Below are 23,725 nucleotides of genomic sequence, written 5' to 3'. Positions count from 1 at the left end.
TGAACTCACATACTATGCAAGGTGTTGGATGTACAAAGGTATTCCTTGTCCTTGTTCTCAAGAAGTTCGTCATACAGTGTGAAGAGTTCTCCGACAGGGTGCTCGAGGAGTATACAGAAGGAATAACCTACCCAAACTGGCAGTGACGCCTGTGCTGAATCCTGAAGAATGATTAGGATTTAAGCACATGAAAATTGGGAATAAATACCAAGAGAGTGACACATACAAAGAAAGGGCTGAGGCAAAAGAGAACATGGCCCACTTCTGGAAACTACAGGTAGATAATATGGTAAACACAAGCTAGATCACAAAGAAGCTTAATGTGCTATCACAAGAAGCTTGGACTTCATCCTAAAGACTAAAGGAACCATTAAAGCTTATTAAGTAAAGAGATGGTATGGTAGATTTGTGTTTCAGAAAGAACACTGGCTAGTGCAGAGATTGGATTGGAGAGGCTTAGATCAGATGTACTAAGTAAAAGGTTAAATAAAAGGTTTTTTTGTAGTGATGAGATGACAGATGACAAGGGTTTGGACTCTCAAGCTAAGTATCAGGATGGCAGGCAGGTAGAAGCCAGTTGAATATAGAAGTTGAAAATATATTAAGATATTCAAGTTTATGGGATTGGAAAACTGAGGAGAATGGTACTGCTTGTTTTACTGGAAGATATAGGAAGAAAGTTTTAAGAAGCAGCCTAATTTAGTATTGGATATGTTGATTTAACATGACTTAAATCTGTGTTAAGTATTGGACAAATTGAGAATCATGAGGAAAATTTGGGAGAAGTATCAATAAGCACTGACTTTATATGTGTAGACTAGAGGAGAGAGATCTATGCTTGAGAGATAAATTGAGTGGTGAGCTCTATGAAGATGGTAGGGAATGTATTAGAAGGATGAGATAACTTAATTGATCATCTAAACCAGAGAAATTTGAAAAATGAAAAGGGCCATATTAATAATTATACCAAGACATGAGATTAACCCAGGACTGGCCTAAGCAAACTGGGATATATTGTCACCTAATCTAAGGAGAGCATATAGAATCAAGAAGGCTAAAGATAAAAGCCTGAAGGATTACACTAGAGGGTTAGTTCTTTCCTCAAGAAGATTTGACCAAGGCATTAGAAAAGAATAAGATGTAGTAGTGTTGTAGGGAAAGGAAGATTTTGAAGGAGGCAGTGGTCAGCAGTCTTGCTACAGAGAGATAATAAAATAAAGACTGATAAAGACTTGGTTAAATGGTAGCCTTGATCACAGGTTAAAGAGGTGAGGACAGAAGCCAGGAGTGGATTAATAAGTGAATGGGAGATAAGTTACAAGAGTGTGGACATTACTTTTAACAAGGCTATTTATGAATCAGAAGAGAAAGGGAGACAATTAGTGGAGAATTATTAAAAAGCAACGAGAGATGGTTTTGTTTTTTGAGACATTTCTGATTTTATAAGAGTTAAAAAGTAAAGTGAAAGTGTTAGTCGCTCAGTTGTGTCCAACTCTTTGCAGCCCCATGGACTGTAGCCCACCAGGCTCCTCTGTCCATGGAATTCTCCAGGCAAGAATACTGGAGTGGGTAGCCATTCCCTTCTCTGGGAGATCTTCCCATCCCAGGGATAAACTTGGGTCTCCTGCATTTCAGGTGGATTCTTTACTGTCTGAGCCACCAAGATAAAATGAAATAAAGGATAATTGCTGAGTTTATGTTCTAGAGGAGTCAGAAGAGAATATATAGATGCCAGGGTTAGTCTTTTTTTTGTTTGTTTTAAGCTGCAAAGCATTTTTTTAAATTGTTTTTAATTTTTTTTTAATTGTTTAATTGGGAAGAGTACCACCTGATTCCCTTTCCTTGTATCAAAAGAGACAGAGAAAAGGACTTTTTAGACTCAGGTTTACAGGGGAAACAATAAGTTGGAGATTTTCCTATCGCCTAGGCTGTTTTCTCACTCAAATAGGTATTCTGCTGATAGTGAGAGGAGTAATGGTGAAATAGGAAGCCTAAGAAATAGTGACGATTTTAAATAGTTATTGAGAGAAATATGAGAATAAGCAAATAAAGGAGACAGAAGAATTTCTGGCTAGGATTGAAGGATCCATTGAGATTGGGCACTGTGAGTTTGTAGTACAAACACCAGTCTGTAAAGCTGGGCAATTTACTCCGGCATATCTAAACAACTCTAAGAAAGTATAGCAAGAATAAAATTGAATAGCTGAATAATAAAGTAGTTAAAAGTTTTTGCAGTGGAATGAAGGGATAAATCATGGGGATGGAAGGGCATGGAGATATTAAGGAGCCAGTGGAAAAAACTGAGAGTTAAAAGGACTAGATATCTCAGTGCAAGCCAAGAATAGGAAAGAATGGGTCTCCAGGAAAAATAAATAGTGTTTAGACAGTTAAGAGTTTAAGGTATCAGGTGGAAAAGGAGATGGCAAGGTCTGAGACGTGAACCATGGTTAAATGCAAGTGTAGGCCTTTGAATTGAGCAGTGAAGGAATAATAAGGCTAAGATAAACTGTCCACATGGACTTTGTCACCCAGGACAATGGCAAGATCGGAGACAGACACTGTGAGCCAAATGCCAAGTGAATGTGAGGAAGCAACCAGAAGGTTAGTCTCACTAGTGAGTATTTTTTCCAAAGTAATAAAGTCATTGCAATTTTCTTTTTTTGTTTTTTAGTACAAAGTGGTTGTCCCCAAAATTGGAAACATACTTGATCTTTGTACAGCATTGTCTCTTTTGTCAGGCGTACCTGCAGATAAGGTAGGATGTTTCTGGGTTTAAAGTAGGTAAATTGGAGTTTAGTTTTTCACTGTTGTAAACCCTGCTTAATAGAAATTTATTTCCTTTTAGATGATAGTTACTGATATATACAATCATAGATTTCACAGAATATTTGCAATGGATGAAAATCTTAGTAGTATTATGGAACGTGATGATATTTATGTGTAAGTATGAAATTCATTGCACAAATATTTCTTGAGAAAAAAATGAAAGGAAATATCATAAAATTTTCAAAGTTTACAGTCAGTTTTATCCTTGCAGGTTTGAGATTAACATAAATAGGACAGAAGATACAGAGCATGTGATTATTCCTGTTTGCCTGAGAGAAAAATTTAGACACTCAAGTTACACCCACCATACTGGTTCTTCACTTTTTGGTCAGCCTTTTCTTATGGCTGTTCCACGAAACAATACTGAAGATAAACTCTATAATCTTTTGCTTGTGAGAATGTGGTAAGTGCCAAACAGTTCTGCATTAACAAAATAAAATATTAAATAGCTAATAAAAGCAAACATGCAAGGTACTATCAGAACATAATTAGTCATCTATATTATCTTTGTTTAGACAGGTAGCAGTGTAAGAAATCAAATTATAGGCTAATCAGTTTCTTGATCATGTGAAACGCTTCACTGAGATAATTTCAAATACAGGAAGCATAAATTCTCTTAGTTGTTTTACACCAAAAGTTTATAGTTGGAAGAAAATAGTTTATCATGTATGCACTTTGAAATCATAACAAATGTCTTATGCTTCATTTCTTTATACACAGCGCTCATACTGATAACAAGAACTCATAATAATAAATAGTTTTATTTAAAAGGATAAGCTTTTATGGTTCTTTCTTTTGTAAGGCAACATCTTTTTGAATTGAACCTTGGTTTGAATTAGAGTAATCAAGAATGCCATTTACTCCCTTTCTTTTATCTGTTATAACTGACATATTTAGTATTCTTTCTTGCATACCTGTTTTAATCATTATAGTCCCATAACCCATATGTAAAGATCACATTACAATCTGTAAGTGGTCTTAGTGTACTATATATATACATCATCTAAATGAGAATCTTTATAAAATAATTTTATGAAATTATTTCCCACAAACTTTTAACATAAAAGAGGAAGATGTTAAAACCCTAGAAGTAACAAATTAACTTTTTTTTTTTAAGACAGCCAAACACAGATGATTATGGTACCATACCTTGAGCCTGAATTTATCATTGAATCCACTAAATGACCACTGTTAATTGCATTTTGAAGTTTTGTTTTATTGAAAGAATGGAAAACTTTTCTAAGTTTTTACCTTAGTAGAACTGAACTTGTTTGATTTCTGGTTTTATTTCAGCCGATACGTCAAAATATCTACTGACACTGAAGACACTGAAGGATCCCTACACTGCTGTAAGGACCAAAATATTAATGGGAATGGCCCAAATGGCATCCATGAAGAAGGCTCACCAAGTAAGATTTATGTATTAAATTGTAAAATTTTCTCTTGGGTTATTGCTGCAGAGGGAAATTAAGAGGATGAGGATTAAGGAACTTAACAATATCTGCAAGCCTGGGTGGGGGGAATGTTCATATCAATAAGTATTAATAATGTAGCATTGGGTTTGTATAAAGATTTCTAATATCTAATATTAGGTGAAATGGAAACAGATGAGCCAGATGATGAATCCAGCCAGGATCAAGAACTGCCCTCTGAGAATGAGAACAGTCAGTCGGAAGATTCAGTTGGAGGAGATAATGATTCTGAAAATGGATTATGTACTGAAGAAACTTGCAGAGGTCAACTCACGGGACACAAAAAGCGATTGTTTACATTCCAGTTCAACAACTTAGGCAATACTGATATCAACTACATCAAAGATGATACCAGGCATATAAGATTTGATGATAGGCAGCTTAGGTTAGATGGTAAGTATTTGTGGAAAATGACTTAAACACTAAACTGACCAAAGTGTGTTGGGGGGTTTTTTTTGTTTTTTTTTGAGGTGAAACCTTGAAATTCAACACTGTCCTAGGAAGTAACATTTACTTATCTATCTACATGTTTAAATAAAAAGCCTTCATTTCTAAGTATACTAAAACATGTCAGCGTTTATTAAATGAAGATTGGACTTACGCTTAAGTTTTGTATCTTTTTTAAAATATTTTAATGGCTTGGAAATAGCAAATTACCCTGATCACCTAGTACAGCAATCTCTCTATTCTGCTATATATCTTAAAATGTATTATTTTATATCTTAAAATATATTAACTCAATACAGCATATTAAATCTTAAAGAAAAAAATATGTTTTCCACCTTAGAAAGGTCTTTCCTTGCTTTGGATTGGGATCCTGATTTGAAAAAAAGATATTTTGATGAAAATGCTGCTGAGGTAAGTCATCGCTCATTCCTTCTTTCTCTTTTCCATATTGACCACACTGTTTGGTTACAGTCTTTTTCTTCTACCAGATATGTTTATTTTGCAATTTTAAAAGTGGTTATGTGTTAAAAGACAAAAGGTTCATCTTCTTTGAACCTACTATTTAAACTTCCTGATTGTCTGTATAGGTATGTATACAAGAAGTGTTAGAAATACTGTAAATGTCAGCTGAAATAAGCTTTTGATTTATTTTAGAACATTTAGGAGTTTTTCATGACTATTCATAGTAATATGATATCACTAAAATTAGTTTTGTTTCATTTGTTTTCTTAACTCAAGAAATACTTCTCTTTAGGATTTTGAAAAACATGAAAGTGTGGAATACAAACCTCCTAAAAAACCCTTTGTGAAATTAAAAGATTGCATTGAGCTTTTTACAACAAAAGAAAAGCTAGGTGCTGAAGATCCCTGGTAAGAGACAAAATTAAATAATTGTTTCTAATTATTTTGTAAGGATATATACTGATGTATGTGCTACCTCAAATTGAAAAAGTAATAGTTAAATTCCCTTTGATATTTTAAACAATAAGCATTTGTTTATATGCTAATAATATATTAAGAATGAAAATGTCTTTAAAGTTTTATAATGTTAAGTTTTAATCTTGTTTTAGTATATTTTCCATAATAGCTCTTTTACTATGAATAATTCATTTTAGTTACATTTTTCCAGGAACTTTTAGCTGTGGAGGTATTCCAACAGAAGCTTTTTTAGGAAAATCACAATATCTTTTGTGTTGTTACTAATTTGAGTCCAGAAAGTCTCAAGATTTTTCTAATACCTTTATTTCAGCACAGTTTTGCTACATCCATGTTTTTTTAGCTTACTAAAATGTAAATAATCTAGCCCTCGTTATTTCTTTGAATACTTATTTACATACTCATTTTCACTACTTAAATCTATTTGAAACATGTATTGATGAAAAATAACAAGTTCCTGTCAGTCTTTTACATATTAGGCATTACCTGGTATTACCTCTGACATTATCTCTACTAAGCTTTAAATCTTTCTGTATATATTTAGGTATTGTCCCAATTGTAAAGAACATCAGCAAGCCACAAAGAAATTGGATTTATGGTCTCTGCCTCCAGTACTTGTGGTACATCTCAAGCGATTTTCTTATAGTCGATACATGAGAGACAAGTTGGATACCTTAGTTGATTTTCCTATCAAGTAAGTTCTGATTGAACTTAATAAACCTTGGGCACCTCTAACTTTTTTTAACATCACTCCCAAATTATAGGTGTTTTTTTATTTATTTTTACACGTAGTTGACTTTAAATATTATGTGGTTTCAGGTGTAAGGTATAGTGATTTGATAATTTTATACATTACACAGCATACAAAGTTACTATAATATTAGCCGTACTTTCTGTGCTATACATTAAGTCCTTTTGACTTATTGTATATCTAAATCCTTTTCACCTATTTTACCCATCCTCCCACCCGTCTTCCCCTTTGGCAACCACAAGATTGTTCTCTGTATCTGTGAGTCTGTTTCTATTCTGTTATATTTGTTCATTTGTTTTGTTTTAGATCCAGTCTCAGTTTTCGAGTGTATTTTTGGGGTTGTTCTAGCAATTTGTGTGGATTAGTAACAATTTTTATTCCTTAAGAGATCTTTCAAAGGACAAAGAGAAAATACATTAAAAAAAAAAAAAGTAAAACTTATTTTATGTTACATTATCTTTTGAGTTCACTGGCCCTGTTTGTAAATCTAAGATACTTCATGGGATCTTAGTGGTTTTGTTTTCATCATTAATCCTCCATTATTCCTAAATGCATTTTTAAAAAAAACTAATGTGAAAACTGAATAGTGGAATTGTTTAGAAGGCAGATGATCAGTAGAGTAATAAGTCATTCCTATTGTCATCTTTTGGTTTTCTTATTTCAGTGTCCAGAGTAAGTCATCCTATTTGTAAAAATATATAAAGAAGTCTATATACAGCATATCAGTAGTCTTTTTTTATTCTTAAATTAAAATCATTGAGAATTCAGATGGACAAAAAGGGAATAATGTATCTTCATTCATGGAGTCCAGGAAGGACTTCATTACACCCTATTTTGTAAAAACACCATGCTGCTCTCCCATTTTCCTGAAAAAAAATTGGCAGTATTCTTTCATATTTCATAATATTGGCATACCAAATTTACTTACTACAGTTTGTAAGTAAACAGATACTGAAGACAGGTGTTGTATATGCATGCAGAGGTGACTGGAAGGAAATAAATAATGTAATACTGAAAACATTCTCTGGATTGCTTATTCTAATCCATGTTTATAAATTTAAAATTGAAAATGTTTTGCAATTATAGAATAAAAATGCTTATTTTCTCTTTAACAAAACAAAATTATGAGCCATCAAACTTTTCAGGAATACAGCATTTTGAAAATACGAGTAAAAAAAGAAACAAGAGTAATGATAAGCTAAATCTATTAGAGATCTATTTGAAATTTAGAATTGTTATTGCTTTTTAATTATACAAATATAAAAAGAATAACCAGAAAAAAAGATAAACTATAAAATGGTCATATTCCAGTTTTGTGTGTGATAAATTATAAACAGCTGGTTGTATTTCAGAGAATGTTGCCTATTTAGGATGCATAGGTCATCAAAACCTGGAAAACATAGAATAGATATTGGGGTTATATTTAAATATATTTTATATTCAAATTAGGATACAATTTCTAAGAAAGTTTTTTTTCACTATCCCTTTATTCTTCCTTAAATAAATAATTTCTGAAAATGACTTTAAAAAAGAACCCACATGATAAATGGTGATGTCTATAATTCCTCTTATACTAAGAAATGTATTAGCATGAAAATACTAATCTGAATACAAACGATCAGTGGAGAATTTTTAAATTCTCTCAATCCCTAAGAAAATTTTTGCTGAAACACTCAAATCTCAAGGGTATTTGTATAATTTTATAGTTATTTGGCCCTTAGTAATTTCTTTAATGAGATATGTGTGTGTGTGTGTATAGGAGTATATTTAAATGAGAGTCAAACAACACTGACTGAAAAGTAAAATTTCGTTACATTTAGGGGAAACATAAAATTAACTTGATCTCTTTTTTAAACAGTGATTTGGATATGTCAGAATTCCTAATTAATCCAAATGCAGGTCCGTGCCGCTATAATTTGATTGCCGTTTCCAACCACTATGGAGGAATGGGAGGAGGACACTGTAAGTAGATAATTTACTTTTTTACTAAAGTCATTATGTTTAATAACGCCAGACTTTTTTCCTTAAAATATTACTTCTTAAAAGAAAAATGTGAGATGTGTCTTACACAGTAGATACTGTGTCTACATCAGTAGATATTGATTAATGAATGAATCAGCTTTTGAAACTCTTTTTCTTTTTTTAACATTAAGAGAAGAGGATTGAGTTAATCATACTCCTCAGAGCACAGGAAATCACCGGTCCGTTCAGGGCTCCTGTCCTTCGCCTTCTCCTCCTCCTCCCCTTTCTAACATGTTTGTTGTATGCGCTCTCACAAATCACACATCATTGTTAATTTGTATGATTGTTGCTCTGCTATAGAGTTTACTCTTCTCTCTTGACACTTAAGACTTCTCCATATTACTTGTGTCAATTTAATTCATTGCTTCTAACCACTCATGACTTATATCTACGATATTCTCTCTTTTCACTTCACGGTGGACATCCACATTAACTTTAACTTTCTACCATTTCGAGAACAGTAAACATCATTGTTTTTAGTCTCCTATGTGAGAATTTCTTTGAGCTACATACCCAGATATAAGATTGCTGGGTTGGAGTAAAGTACTGTGAACGGCACTCCAGGATGATTATACCAATCTGTGCTCTCCAGTTGATAGGTTTTTCTGAAGAACCATCACTGTATTCTGGGGTAAATCCTATTCATTAAATATTTTTTTTAATATACTCAGTTGGATTTGGTTAGCTAGTTTTGTTTAGGATTAAATAAAATTTAATTCATGTCTGAAATGATATTGTAGTTTTTTTTTTAGTTCTTTCATTAGCAATTCAGTCACTCAGTCATGTCCGACTCTTTGCGACCCCATGAACTGCAGCACTCCAGGCCTCCCTGTCCATCACCAACTCCCGGAGTTTACCCAAACTCATGTCCATTGAGTCAGTGATGCCATCCAGCCATCTCATCCTCTGTCATCCCCTTCTCCTCCTGCCTTCAATCTTTCCCAGCATCAGGGTCTTTTCAAATGAGTCAGCTCTTTGCATTGGATGGCCAAAATATTGGCGTTTCAGCTTCAACATCAGTCCTTCCAGTGAACACCCAGGACTGATCTCCTTTAGGATGGACTAGTTGGATTTCCTTGCAGTCCAAGGGACTCTCAAGAGTCTTTTCCAACACCACAGTTCAAAAGCATCAGTTCTTCTGCACTCAACTATCTTTATAGTCCAACTCTCACATCCATACATGACTACTGGAAAAACCGTAGCCTTGACTAGCAGGCCTTTGTTGACAAAGTAATGTCTCTGCTTTTTAAGATGCTGTCTAGGTTGGTCGTAACTTTCCTTCCAAGGAGTAAGCGTCTTTTAATTTCATGGCTGCAATCACCATCTGCAGTGATTTTGGAGCCCCCAAAAATAAAGTCAGCCACTGTTTCCCCATCTATTTGCTATGAAGTGATGGGACCAGATGCCATGATCTTAGTTTTCCAAATGTTGAGCTTTAAGCCAACTTTTTCACTCTCCTCTTTAACTTTCATCAAGAGGCTTTTGAGTTCCTCTTCACTTTCTGCCATAAGGGTGGTGTCATCTGCATATCTGAGGTTATTGATATTTCTCCCTGCAATCTTGATTCCAGCTTGTGTTTCTTCCAGTCCAGTGTTTCTCATGATGTACTCTGCATATAAGTTAAATAAGCAGGGTGACAATATACAGCCTTGATGTACTCCTTTTCCTATTTGGTACCAGTCTGTTGTTCCATGTCCAGTTCTAACTGTTGCTTCCTGACCTGCATACAGGTTTCTCAAGAGGCAGGTCAGGTGGTCTGGTATTCCCATCTCTTTCAGAATTGTCCACAGTTTCTTGTGATCCACACAGTCAAAGGCTTTGGCATAGTCACTAAAGCAGAAATAGATGTTTTTCTGGAACTCTCTTGTTTTTTCGATGATCCAGCGGATGTTGGCAATTTGATCTTTGGTTCCTCTGTCTTTTCTAAAACCAGCTTGAACATCTGGAAGTTCACGATTCACATATTGCTGAAGCCTGGCTTGGAGAATTTTGAGCATTCCTTTACTAGCGTGTGAGATGAGTGCAATTGTGCAGTAGTTTGAGCATTCTTTGGCATTGCCTTTCTTTGGGATTGGGATGAAAACTGGCCTTTTCCAGTCCTGTGGCCACTGCTGAGTTTTCCAAATTTGCTGACATATTGAGTGCAGCACTTTCACAGCATCATCATTCAAGCTTTGAAATAGCTCCACTGGAATTCCATCATCTCCACTAGCTTTGTTCGTAATGATGCTTTCTAAGGCCCATTTGACTTCACATTCCAGGATGTCTATCTCTAGATGAGTGATCATACCATCATGATTATCTGGGTTGTGAAGATCTCTTTTGTACAGTTCTTCTGTGTATTCTTGCCTCCTCTTAATATCTTCTGCTTCTGTTAGGTCCATACCATTTCTGTCCTTTATCGAGCCCATCTTTGCATGAAATGTTCCCTTGGTATCTCTAATTTTCTTGAAGAGATCTCTAGTCTTTCCCATTCTATTGTTTTCCTCTATTTCTTTGCACTAATCATTGAGGAAGGCTTTCTTATCTCTCCTTGCTATTCTTTGGAACTCTGCATCCAAATGGCTGTATCTTTCTTTTCTCCTCTCCTTTTCGCTTCTCTTCCTTTCACAGCTATTTGTAAGGCCTCCTCAGACAGCCATTTTGCTTTTTTTCATTTCTTTTTCTTGGGGATGTTCTTGATCCCTCTCTCCTGCACAGTGTCATGAACCTCTGTCCATAGTTCATCAGGCACTCTATCAGATCTAGGCCCTTAAATCTGTTTCTCAATCCACTGTATAATCATAAGGGATTTGATTTAGGTCATACCTGAATGGTCTAGTGGTTTTCCCCACTTTCTTCAATTTAAGTCTGAATTTGGAATCAAGATTATGACCTAGTCTAATGAAACAGGCTAGGACATTTTACTGTTTTATGTTTCCTGAAACAGCTAGTATAATATAAGAATTAACTAGTAAGAAAGTTTCGTAGAATTCATCCAATAAAACTATTTGGACTTCTCAGCCATAAATTATTCTATTTATGTCATGTTTATTGATTTTCTTTTTGCAGAATGTGTACATATTGACATTCTCCATTTTTCTTAAAATGTGTATTTCCCAATTTATTTGAGAATAGTTGTTTATAATACTCTTATGGTATATTTTTTGGTCCCTTGTTCTTTTCTGTCTTTTGAAAGAATTAGACTTTCTATTGTATTATGTTTTTTTTTTTTTTATTATACATGGTATGTCTTCTATCTTGTTGATTTCTTCTCTTCTCCTTGGTATGTTTTTCCTCTTGTTACTTTGAGTTTGCTCTGTTATTCCTTTGGTTTCTTAAGTTGCATCCTTAACTTTGTTTTCATTCTTTTCCCTCTGTTGAAGGCTATAATTAAAGCTATAAGTTTTCCTTTAAATACTCTATCACTGTTACATAAATTTTTACATGTAGTCTTCTTTTTCTTTGAATTCTGTGTATGTTTTTAGTTTCCTGTATAATTTTCTGAATATCACAAGATTATCTCATGTGCTTTTTCAAGTATATATTTTTTGTAAAGCTCTCCTTTTTTTCTTAATTTTATTTTATAGTAATTAGGGCCATTATCTATATTAACCTTAGGAGTTTATTAAGGCTTTCATGTAGCTTATATGGACTGCTTCTTAAATGTTTATGTACTTTAAAAGCATATGTATTCCCCATTCAAACATAGAGTTCTCTGTTTCTATTACAGGTAATCTTATTAGTTTTATTTAAATCACAACTATTTCTGGTTATTTTTGATGTTCATTCTTTTTCTGGGATGAATTTGTCAGGACTACTACTAAAATGATTTATCTGTTTCATCTAACAGTTTTATTAGTTGTTTTGCATTATTAGTTGCATTTATGTTTAAAATGGATAGTTCTTCTTTTATCTATTCTTTTTTACCTGAGTTTGATACTCATTTTTCATTTTGTCTTTTTCTCAGAATTACAAATATTAGTTTAGCTTTCTTTTGATACCATCATTTAGTTTGCAAACTCTGTGTGCCTTTTTGTTAGATGTGTCTCTTTTTTTTTTTCTTTTTTTTTGAAATTGCTCAGTCGTGTCCGACTCTCTGTGACCCCATGGACTATACAGTCCATGGACTTCTCCAGGCCAGAATACTGGAGTGAGTTGCCTTTCCCTTCTCAAGGGGATCTTCCCAACCCAGGGTTTGAACCCAGGTCTGCGGCATTGCAGGTGGATTCTTTACCAGATAAGACACCAGGGAAGCCCAATATTATTGTTCAATCTTGTCCTTTTAGTGTCAGACTTATTGGTCTGAAAATATGTTTCTTTAAATTTGTGAATGTGGTGGACTTGATTTCAGATTGACAAATTTACAACCCATAATGGGCTTCACTCAGAAGAATAATTTTAAGAGGAGTAGAACTATTTAGAAGACAAAATCTGTAGTGTCACTTTTTAAAAGTTATGACAGCAGATAATTGTTATGAGTACATTTTGCAGCTTTGTTTCTTCAGTTATTGGGTAGTTTATACAAAGTATGAGATAGGAAAAGTGGGCATTTTTTTAACTTAATGATAAAGCGAATCTTTAAAATTTGTGCAGATTAATTGATCGCTTTTTACATTTCTCTTGCCCTGTACTTTTGTTGAAGACTGGAAATGATTCTGATGTAAAAAAAACAAAACAATACAGATCAATGAGTTACAGTATTGTTGAAAAAATATTGGTCATAGAAAATTTAAACTTACACTTGAAAATTCAAACTTTGGAATCATAAACAGAGCTGAGTTTAAATCCTAACTCTGCTGCCTAACAGCTATACTCTTGGACAAATTAAACTTCTGATGCCTCACTTTCGTCATCTGTAAAATTTAGAAGAATAGTAATGATAATACCTTCTTTATGAAATAATACAGCACTGGGCCTGATACAAATGCTAATCACCATTTATTGTCATTAGTATTGTTATTCTTTGTATTAAAAAAATAATAAATATGCCCTGTATGTTCCTGGGATTAAAAAAAAAAAGTATAGATAGAAAGTATCATAGACTTCCAGATTATAGAAAATTATTCTGAAAACCTTTAAACATTGGAATCAGTTGAATATATGATAGATTGGCCTAATGTAGATGATTATCATGTAATTTTAATAGGTATTCCTTATATAGACAATTTTAAAGTCATGAGGGTTCCCTCCCAGAAAACCACAGATCATTTAAGTGATAGAAGTGATTGTATTTTTTTCATTAGATACTGCTTTCGCAAAAAATAAAGATGATGGAAAATGGTACTACTTTGATGATAGTAGTGTCTCAACTGCGTCTGAAGACCAGATTGTGGTAAGTATGTCTTTTAATCTTGAAGATCAAGGAATCCATTGTTTTAAAAGGGGCCCATGGAGCACTATAGTCTATATTCTAGCAGTTCTAATAGTTGAGGGACTCATTCTTATTTAAAGATAACATAAAATTGTCCTTTTAAGTGGAGATCTGTCTTCTAAATTTGTCCACTAGCAGAAGCATAAGTTGAACATGAAAACTTTTCTGGTAGTTTTCAACATGAAAACTGGACTTTTCTAATGAAAATATTAAATTCTCCCCTGAACAATAGGCTCAGACATTCTAGACATTGGCTAAAGTCAGAATGCTAAAATAGAAAAATAAAAAACTTTTAAGGGCCTTACCATACCTGAGATATTTAAAGAAAAGTCTTATCCTTTATGACAATTACATATTCAAAGTCTCGAAATGATATAATTAGGTAAAACAAATTACAAAATTTTCAGAATTAACCCTGTGTATTTGTCTGATGTTTTCTGAATAGTAGAAAAATTAGGAAGTTACATCTGCTCACACTTGCATCAGCTTGTCAGCCATAGCTGAAGCAAAAATATTGGCATTTGCTTTGTTTTCTATCAGAGCACATTTTTATTATCAAATATTGATTGACAGTGTTGGTTTAGTTACTAAATCATGTCCAACTCTTATGGACTGTAGCCTGCCAGGCTCCTCATTTTCGAGGCAAGAATACTGGAGTGGGTTGCCATTTCCTTCTCCAGGGGTCTTCCTGACCCAGGGATCAAACTCGTGCCTCCTAAATTATAGATGGTCTCCTGCTCTGCAGGTGGATGCTTTATTGCTGAGCCACCAGGGTAGCCTCTATTAATTGATGAATAGATGACAGGTGACTAATAATGTTCTAAGAAGAAAACTAAGGCTTGCTTGATAAGAATTTATTATTCTATAAATTTTGCCTTTATAAATTTTGCTTATTGATCACAGTATTTACAATGAATGAGAAATGTAGTACTTCCTCATGCAATGATATTTCCTATACAGAGGTTTTCTGTTGATGTGGGGAGCACTGATTGCTTTACTTTATTTCCCAGTTTAAATTATGTATTCCTTGAGGGCAGAGACTAGCTTTTTGTTTTGTTTTAGTTTATAATGCTTTAAAAGTCAGTTTAATAAATTAATAAACTTCTGAGCCCAGTTACTGGCATAGTTTTAATCAGTTATTGTATACATAGATATGAAGTTATTTTGAGTTGTTTATAGATGTTTTATATCTTTATCACCTGTTTGTACACATGATTTATATACATACATATCATTGCTTATCTCCCTATAGCTACAGCAAAGAACAAAAAGAGACTTTTGAAGTCTTAGTATTTTTTAAAATGTGTTTATGCTTAAGTTAACTACATTTTTGTCGTATATTTAGACTTCTAATTTTATATCATATCCCTCATTTTTCAGTTCTATTCTCTTCCTTAGTCTCCCAACCAAAACCCTTAAGTTGCCTACTTCCTCCTTCAAAGTCTATTTGACAACACTGCCTTAATATTGCTTTCAGATAAATATCTTGTTTATATACAGTATGTGAATTTGATGTTACCTTACATTTTAACAGTAATAATTCTTCATTTAGTCAACAAGTGTTTGAATACATTCTATATATAACACTCTATTCTACACAAGGTTGAAAGTGAAAGTGTTAATCGTTTAGTCCTGTAGCTCACCAGGCTCCTCTGTACGTGGGATTTCCCAGGCAACAATATTGGAGTGGGTAGCGGTAGCCATTCCAGTCTCCAGGGTATCTTCCTGACCCAGGGTTCGAACCTGAGTCTCCTGCATTATGGGCAGATTCTTTACCATCTGAGCCACCAGGGAAGCCAAAAAAGACAGCTATCTCTAATGTCAAGAAGCTTACAATCTATAGGTGACAGAGACATGAATTGACAATTGTATATGATAATTACTGTTAAATATCTTGACTGTATAGATTGAGGCAGCTGTCTCAACTAATTGGAGTGTAAGGAAACAGAACCAGTGCAGGGAGTGTTTGATCTGAGTCTGCAAATATGAATAGTGGTAAATTAGACAAAATAACCAAAACCAAAGATATTCTTAGCAAAAAGAACAGTAGCTATGAAAGCAAGGAGATGTGGCAGAATATACCATTTAGCTAAGGGAACAGCAAATAATTTGGTGTTACTGAAACAAAAGACTTGTTAGGAATGTGGAGCAAAAATTAGACTGGGGCTAAACTTGGCACTCAGATCATGAAAGATGAGTTCTTCGTTGTTTTGATCTTTTCTTAAAGTCTGTAAGAAGTATTGGGTGGTTGTTAACTAACAGAAGAACATTATTAAATTTCCATCTTAACATGTCTTGAGAACACTTTAGAAGACAGATTGGAGGGCACCCAGTAGGCTGTCCTGAAATTTAAGCCACAAGATCTTCTAAAGTTAAATCAGTGGTAGTAAGTATATAGACAGGGGAGAATGGATTTGTGAGCTCTTTAATGGATAGAAATACTAGAACTTGATTAAGATGACATGTAAATATAGAGGGGGGAGGGAGATGATGACTCGTACTTTGACATTTACAAAGATAGTGAATAAGAAAATTTGCTGTGAAATTGATACCTGTATAATAGCTCTGTGGAAATTTCCATTAGGTAGTTGGACTAATTGGACTAGAGTTCAGGGGTGAGAACTGGCTTAAGTTATGAATTTGAATTGTCTGTTCTAGGTAGCAGTTAAAACCATAGGTTTGAATGAGTCACCTATGTGAAGATACATATTCAGAAGAGCAGTGAGCTGAGGACTGAAAACATGATTTTTTTTTTTTTTTACTTTAAGTCAGGATTTAATGAGCCCACAGGAAAATCAGAAGAAACTGTAGAGATGAAGCATCTAAGGAAAAGTAGTATAACAGAAGCCAAAAATGCTTTAATGCAGGAGGAGGAGTAAAGCATTAAATGCCACCAAAAGATTGGCTAAAAAAGGCACCCATTTAATTTGTTTATAAGAGGGTTTTGAGCCTGGTGAAAGGCATTTCATTACAGTGGTTGCAGCAATCACATTGATTGAGGAGTGTGCATGAGAGTAAATGATGAATATTAGATTTTCTATAGACCCCAGCCTGGCTGCGAGGAAGAGTAAGAGGTATATGGCAGCTAGAAAAGGAATGGAGAGGAATTTATGAGGGAGAAGACTTAAGTATTTTTTATGCCAAAAAAGTCCAGTAGATAAGAACTCATTAAAGTTACACAGTGATGATTGATGGAGCAGTATCCTTAAGATGGTAAGAAAAGTTGGAATCTAGAACAAATACAGAATGAAGCTATTACTATTAGAAAGACACTTGCTTTGTCCTTAGAGACAAGAGGAAAGAAGGCATAGAATTCTATTTCATGTTAGAGTAAGAAGGTGAATCTGTGATATGGTTGCATTGATTTATCTGTCCAGCTAACTTAGAAGAGAATAAATGTTAAATCCAGTGACCATTCTTCCTTTATAGATAGAAGTCATACTATTGATATAGTTAATAAATTTTAGTAACCTCCATTGACCATGTGTGGTGTTCTTGATTTATGTCCTATCACCAAAATTGGTTATCAGCTAAAAATTCATTCTATATTTAATGTGATCTTTGAGAATCATAACCATTATAATATTCTTTGTTTGTTTTAACAGTCCAAAGCAGCATATGTACTCTTCTACCAGAGACAAGACACTTTCAGTGGAACTGGCTTTTTCCCCCTTGACCGAGAAACTAAAGGTGCTTCAGCTGCCACAGGCATCCCATTAGAAAGTGATGAAGATAGCAATGATAATGACAATGATATAGAAAACGAGAACTGTATGCACACTAACTAATGAAAGTCCTAGAAGCCATAAAAGAGAGACTTTCCTGCTGGTGGTATCTATTGAAATGATGAAGTTACCCACCACATTAAACAAAAGTCTGAGATGGGGAGTTTCAGATCACTGAATGTAAATCCTTTATCAGATTTTAACTTGTGCAGTACTTGAAGTGAAACACAATGAAAACTTTAACATAAATTGTCTCTTAATACATTTACAGTCTTGTATTTACAAGCTAAATATATATAGGAAATCACAAATAAATCCCTTTTAAGTTTGCTGCTGTTTTGATGAATTACGTTTTCTTTAATTTTTTGGATGTGAGTTAATTGATGACAAATGTTAAATTTGTGGATGTTGGTCATTTATTTTGCTCAGATAATAACTGCAAGAAACCTATGGCTGAACTTAGTTCTTGGATAATCTAGTTCATGTGCATTAGGCTGCCACATATACTACTATGATAATGAGCTGCAGTATCAATGTGGCATAAATACTGCAGTAGTATTCTTGGAAAACCAAATTTCCAAGTCTTTACCTGGAATCAGTGTGGGCCTGTTATAAAACTAAATCATGATACAAGAAGCAGTCTTGAAAAAGTTATTTCCTTTTGTAGTACCATAAAAAAACAGAATATTATGTTCATCTTACTACTACTGTGGAAACAGGTTCTAGATTTCACACTTCATCGAAAGTCACTTTTCAGTTAAATGTAAGTATTTTTCACTGCTGTTGGGATCTATTCCTTAGATATTCAAATTCTTTTTTACTTACTTTAAATTTAAAATGCATATCTTTAAATCTGGTGTTGGTCCAAAATTAAAATTTTGGCTGTCTGTTTTTCTCTACCCCATTTTTTAGTAATTTGGCAACTTTTAGCTCTCCCAAGTGTTGTAATATAAAGACAAATTTAATAGTATTCTGTATCTATAGTAATGATTGCATCAAGCTTAGGTGAGAAATTTTTTTCTGGCCTTTAAATTACTAATGGACAATTGGCTTTAAAGGTAGGTCTGTTAACTTTCTTTGTGTGTTCCTGATGGAATTCACCATAGCCTTACAGCTTTTCTCAGAAGGGAACTTGTTACAAGAGAATTGGCATTGCATGTTCCAGAGTCAGAACCTGTACAGTATATAAAACATACAAACCTTGAAGTTGATTTTAGTTCACCACATTCAAGGATCCAGGATGCCAAAAATGTGTGAACATTTGAAACATTTTTCATTTGCTGCTTTTTCCCCTTTGATCTAGTTGAAAGAATGTATTGTCAATTGGCATATAATACTGCCTTTAATAGAAAATAAATGCTGGGGCACGTTTCACATATCGACTACCTGAGAAATTGCTATGTGTCCCACTATTAGTAAAGCAAAAAGTATAATGTTCTTCATTTGAACTAATCAAATACAATAGATTATAAATTGTGTATTGTAAATAAAAGTTCACTCTGTGAGTGCACATTTTGGTAAATTATTTATTTATGTTAGCATTTAAACGTGAAAGAAAAATGCATTTAACCAGGATAAATGAGGTATGTTGATCATGGCTTTGCTTTATACCTTAATATTAAAGCTGGTTTTTCATCCTGGTATTTTTAAAGCTGTTTTGCGTTTTTCCTTTTTATCCTTTCCTTTTCTTTATCTTTCTTTCTTTCTTTTTTTTTTTTAATGTAAACTAACCTCCTGCATGACAGAGGTTAAAATTTTGTCTGCACTTGAGTTCACTTGAGTTTACATTTGAAATGTGCATGTTTATTTATACAGATTTCAATAAAGCTATTCAAGGCCTTATTTAGTCTTTTATTTCTTACTCTGAATCTTTTAATAAAAGTCCCCTATTTTATGGTCAGTGACCATATGCTCTACTTTTTAGTTATATAGTTAAAAATAGAAAGGAAAACATGTCGTAGTGAGGTAAATCTTCCTGTTAAGGACATGTTTTAAAGTTGACTTTTTCAGTTTAAATATTCATTGAGCAACTGTTTGTATACCAATTAGAGTCTTGAGATTTAGCAGTAAACAATATCCCTGCACCCAGAGAGCTTGCAGGCTTTCTCCTATCTACCAACTAGTAAACTTTATTTCCATTTTTCTGAGGTTTAAAGAAAAGACAATTTTTTTTTTTATAGCTCTAGACTAGTTTCTACCCTAATTGTGTGTTTTTAAAAAGAAAACGATGTTAATAAAATTACTGAATTTGTCAAAATCAAATGGCATTTTCTGCTGCAAAAAATAAACTCTTAAAAATAGTGCAAAGGGTATTCCATACTCTAAAAGTAGGTATCCGTACGTAGTACAGGGTCATAGGAATATATCCAGTCTAGAATTCTGCTTCTAGCCTAGATACTTGGTAATCATATGACTTTAAATTTAATCTCTCCTGGTCTGTCTCTTCACCTGTAAAATAATGATGATAATAATAATAGCATTTATTCAGCACTTACCAGAGACCAGATACTATATAAAAGTTAGATGTTTTATCTCATATAATTCCCCAATAGCTATGAGGTAGGGACATCAATCCTCCCCATTTCTCATATGGAGAAACAAGGATACAAAGCAGTTCACACAGTTGCTATGTGGTGGATATTATGCGATGGCCAATATTCTATCCTCAGATGTATGTACTACCTCCCACTAGATTTAGTGTCTGACTCACAGGATTGTTTGGAGCTCAAACAAGATAATGTGTTTTACAGAAAGTGCTTTGTAAACTGTGTAGTATACTCACTACTGATTTTTTCAGTCTACATAGAAAGTCATCTTGAAGTCTTATAACTTTGCTCCCAAAAGTATCTTCAGGTGACTATTTGAGAATTGAATAAGAAAAATACCAGCTGGAATATGGACTCACCATTCCCCTTTGAAATTAACTTCATTCAACTCACATACATTTATTACAATTTTAATTAAATTTTAAATATTAATATAATGACTTTTCCCAAATGCAACCCTGATTCTCAGGACTTTTTTCATTCACCTGTGACTTGGTTTTAATTAATGTCTGTGAAAAAGCTGTAGCCTGATGCTTTACTTAAATCTCTTGCTTTCTCTTATAATCTGTGTTCTTTTAGTGGTCCTATATTTGTCCTTGCTTTTCCAGCAACTAGATATAAAACCACACAAAACATTGATTGGGGCATGAAAAAAATTAGTTAAAGGCCAAAACCATTGATACAGTATAAGGCAGTACTTTTTCACCGGTTAATTTCCGAGGTGGGGACATCTTATGAGAAATAAGCCTGGAGACTAAGATAAAGACCTGTAGTCTCCTTCAGTGGCTTACAAAAGTGGGGAAGAGGGGAGGGTTTCTAGGGGTGGGGAGCATGCTAGTAGGAACCTTTTATCCTAGAGAATGTACTATTTCTTGACAGTATCACTGGGGCATGGTGATAATAAGAAGTAAGTCAACTTTTAGTCTGTTTTACTCTCTTTAAGTATTTGCAGACAATCCATTTCATTACTGCCTGCTTCCTATCCTCCCTACTTGTATGTATGCTTCTGATCTTTGCTTGTGCGGTATAGATGAGCATGTTCTCTCCAGGTTAATGTTTAAAAATGTGGAAGATTCTTGTATAGTAGGAAGGAAACAGAAGTCTTTAAATTCTCAGAAGGAAAGGAAAATAAATTTCTACATGATTTAATAACATGATAAAATAAATTTTATTTCTGAAGCCAAAGAAAAATAGTGAAAATCTTTGTTCATATTTTCTACTCTACAATAAAATAATTATTAAAATTTTATTTGAAACAGCTTCTCTTGAAAAAATACTTATGTTCATAACTCACAAGTACTTTTTTTTAAGTGCCAGAGGATAAAGAAAGGGAGAAAGAGAGTGTATTTATATTCTTGCTGACTAATACATTAAGTTGCAGAGCTGTATACTCTATGGTTTCATTATCAGATTTTTTAAAAATAAATACGTGTAATTTTTCTCATAAACATTCTGAGTTTGGGGCATTTTAATTCAATATGTATGTTTATGTTTAATTCTTATTTACTGTATATTAAAGCAAAAGAATTTTGAAGTAGCTCAGATAACACTTTTATTTAAAACTGGATTAAGTATATTCAAATTTTTATCTACATAGAGTAGGTTTTTAAATATTAGAATTGGAAAGATAAAATGTTTATGGTAAGAATTCAGATATTAATCAAGCTTTATTTGAACTGATGATGGGGTAAAGAATTTTTAAATGGATATAAAACAGACAGTACAAAAATTATTTTTGGCAAATATATGCATTGGGAAACATATTCACCCTACATCATACCTTGGTCTAATTATAACCTGCTCTACCTTGGGAAGCCTGGAAATTGCCAAGATAGTGAAAGGAAAAGACTGAGTTATTAAGGGAATCTAGAAAGGGGAGAAACCATTCAGGGAAAATCAAGAGTTGACATAATGTTGTGATCTAGAGTCTTAAAGGATAGATAGAAAAAATCAGCCAAATGGACTTGGATTTTTTTTTCCTAGAAATGCATGTTAAACATGATTATACAAAGCAGCTAAAAATACAGCTATCTCTTTGGAAATTGTTCTTTTAAATGGAAATGCTGTAAAAAAAAAATAAGATTGCACATTTTCAATATGCACAAAATCAAATATTTTAAATGTTTAAATTGTTTTGGTAATTAACTGTTCATCTGTAGAAAATCATGGTTGAAGTTGGTGCTCACTTGCTCAAAGTTTTCCCTCATATCAGGAACTTATAGCTTGTTTTATATAGTTTGATGAAACAAAATAGTTTCATTTGCTGTGACTTTCAAGTCCGTTGCTAGCTGGAGTTAAATCTACATACATAAAAGTAAAACAATAAATATGGAAACATCCCAACAGTCTTTTCCCATAATGTGTATTCTTCCATTTTTCTCGGTAGTGACAAATTCTTTACATTTCCCAAACTGTTGTTTTAAGCCTTGACTATGACTTTGTTTTTTAACTAATAGTTAAAACCTTGCAGGGTTTTGAAACTCTATAACATCTCAAATGAAGTTTCTTATTAAAACGTATTTTGCTTTTCTTTTAGAATTTCTGAAGGAATATTGTAGGTTAACAAGCATTGTAGCTCCTCATTCCTCCTCTGCTCATTCACTGTTAGGTATGCTAGGTTTTGGATAGTTCAGACTCGTACTAGAGTGTTCTGCTTATTCCGGCCTTACATGTATGCCTTCACTCCTTCATCTGGCCTGCTTTCTTCTCACCTTGAGTTCTTTCTGTAATGAAAGTGAAAAGTGTTAATCACTCAGTCGTGTCCGACTCTGTGACCCCATGGACCGCAGGCCACCAGTCTCCTCTGTCCATGGAATTCTCCAGCCAAGAATACTGGAGTGGGTAAGTAGCGATGTATTTCATTGTCTCTAGTGAAAAGTATATTCATTTTTCTTTCATTTTCTCATATCACTAGAGAATATTCATACCTATATTCATATCTTTTCATTATATGAAGTGGGCAACGTTTAAACTCCCTTGAGTTCATAAGAATTAATCCCATCATGACCTTTTAACTCATTTCCTAAAGAAGTTTTAGATGTTCAGATCATTGTTCATTCTCTGAGCTCCCTGATACCTGTAGTGAATTATCGGTGTTCTGAAAACTCTTCAAGACAAAACATCCTACAAGCATCTAGGGTAGGGATTTTAGGGATTGCCCTCATTTAACAAAACCAATTGGGGGCAGGAGGAGAAGGGAACGACAGAGGATGAGATGGCTGGATGACATCACTGACTCGATGGACATGAGTCTGAGTGAACTCTGGGAGTTGGCGATGGACAGGGAGGCCTGGCATGCTGTGATTCATGGGGTCGCAAAGAGTCGGACACGACTGAGTGACTGAACTGAACTGATAGGGAAATAGTCCTTTTTTTAAAATTAGAAGAATGCCTATAGGATTCAAATATTGAGTGACTAGTAAGATAAAACTCAATTTATAGAACAGTTATATTCAATTTTGTACCATATATCTATTGTGTGAGTTGAGGTAATATTGCAAATTCAAATAGTAACCAATAATCACAGATACTTGGCTATGATGTTTGTTGGGAGACAGTATAGAAAACATTCTGTATTTAGAACCATTCACCACAGCTGACTCTAAAGTCATTAGTTCTCAACCATAAAATAATAGTTTCTTGTAGCA

At 33.7% G+C, this 23,725-nt stretch overlaps 1 protein-coding gene across 12 annotated transcripts in view; it reads left to right on the top strand.

The window, feature by feature from the left end:
* USP15 (ubiquitin specific peptidase 15) overlaps positions 1–19,374 on the top strand; it is a 128,632-nt gene extending 109,258 nt beyond the window's left edge. For 8 of the 12 annotated variants that reach the window (XM_003586089.6, XM_059886584.1, XM_059886583.1 and 5 more), the window contains 11 exons: positions 2,672–2,755; positions 2,846–2,940; positions 3,038–3,229; positions 4,120–4,235; positions 4,419–4,691; positions 5,086–5,156; positions 5,500–5,615; positions 6,226–6,375; positions 8,291–8,394; positions 13,680–13,768; positions 17,413–17,878. In XM_003586089.6, the coding sequence (XP_003586137.1) occupies positions 2,672–2,755; positions 2,846–2,940; positions 3,038–3,229; positions 4,120–4,235; positions 4,419–4,691; positions 5,086–5,156; positions 5,500–5,615; positions 6,226–6,375; positions 8,291–8,394; positions 13,680–13,768; positions 17,413–17,595 (1,473 nt within the window). In that variant the 3' untranslated portion in view covers positions 17,596–17,878. 12 annotated transcript variants of the gene reach the window in all.
* The last annotated feature ends 4,351 nt before the right edge of the window (positions 19,375–23,725 follow it).

The sequence above is a fragment of the Bos taurus genome, chromosome 5 (assembly GCF_002263795.3).
Source record: "Bos taurus isolate L1 Dominette 01449 registration number 42190680 breed Hereford chromosome 5, ARS-UCD2.0, whole genome shotgun sequence".
Lineage (NCBI taxonomy): Eukaryota > Metazoa > Chordata > Mammalia > Artiodactyla > Bovidae > Bos > Bos taurus.
Note: the sequence above shows the minus strand (reverse complement) of the source record. Positions and strands in the feature narration are given on the sequence as shown.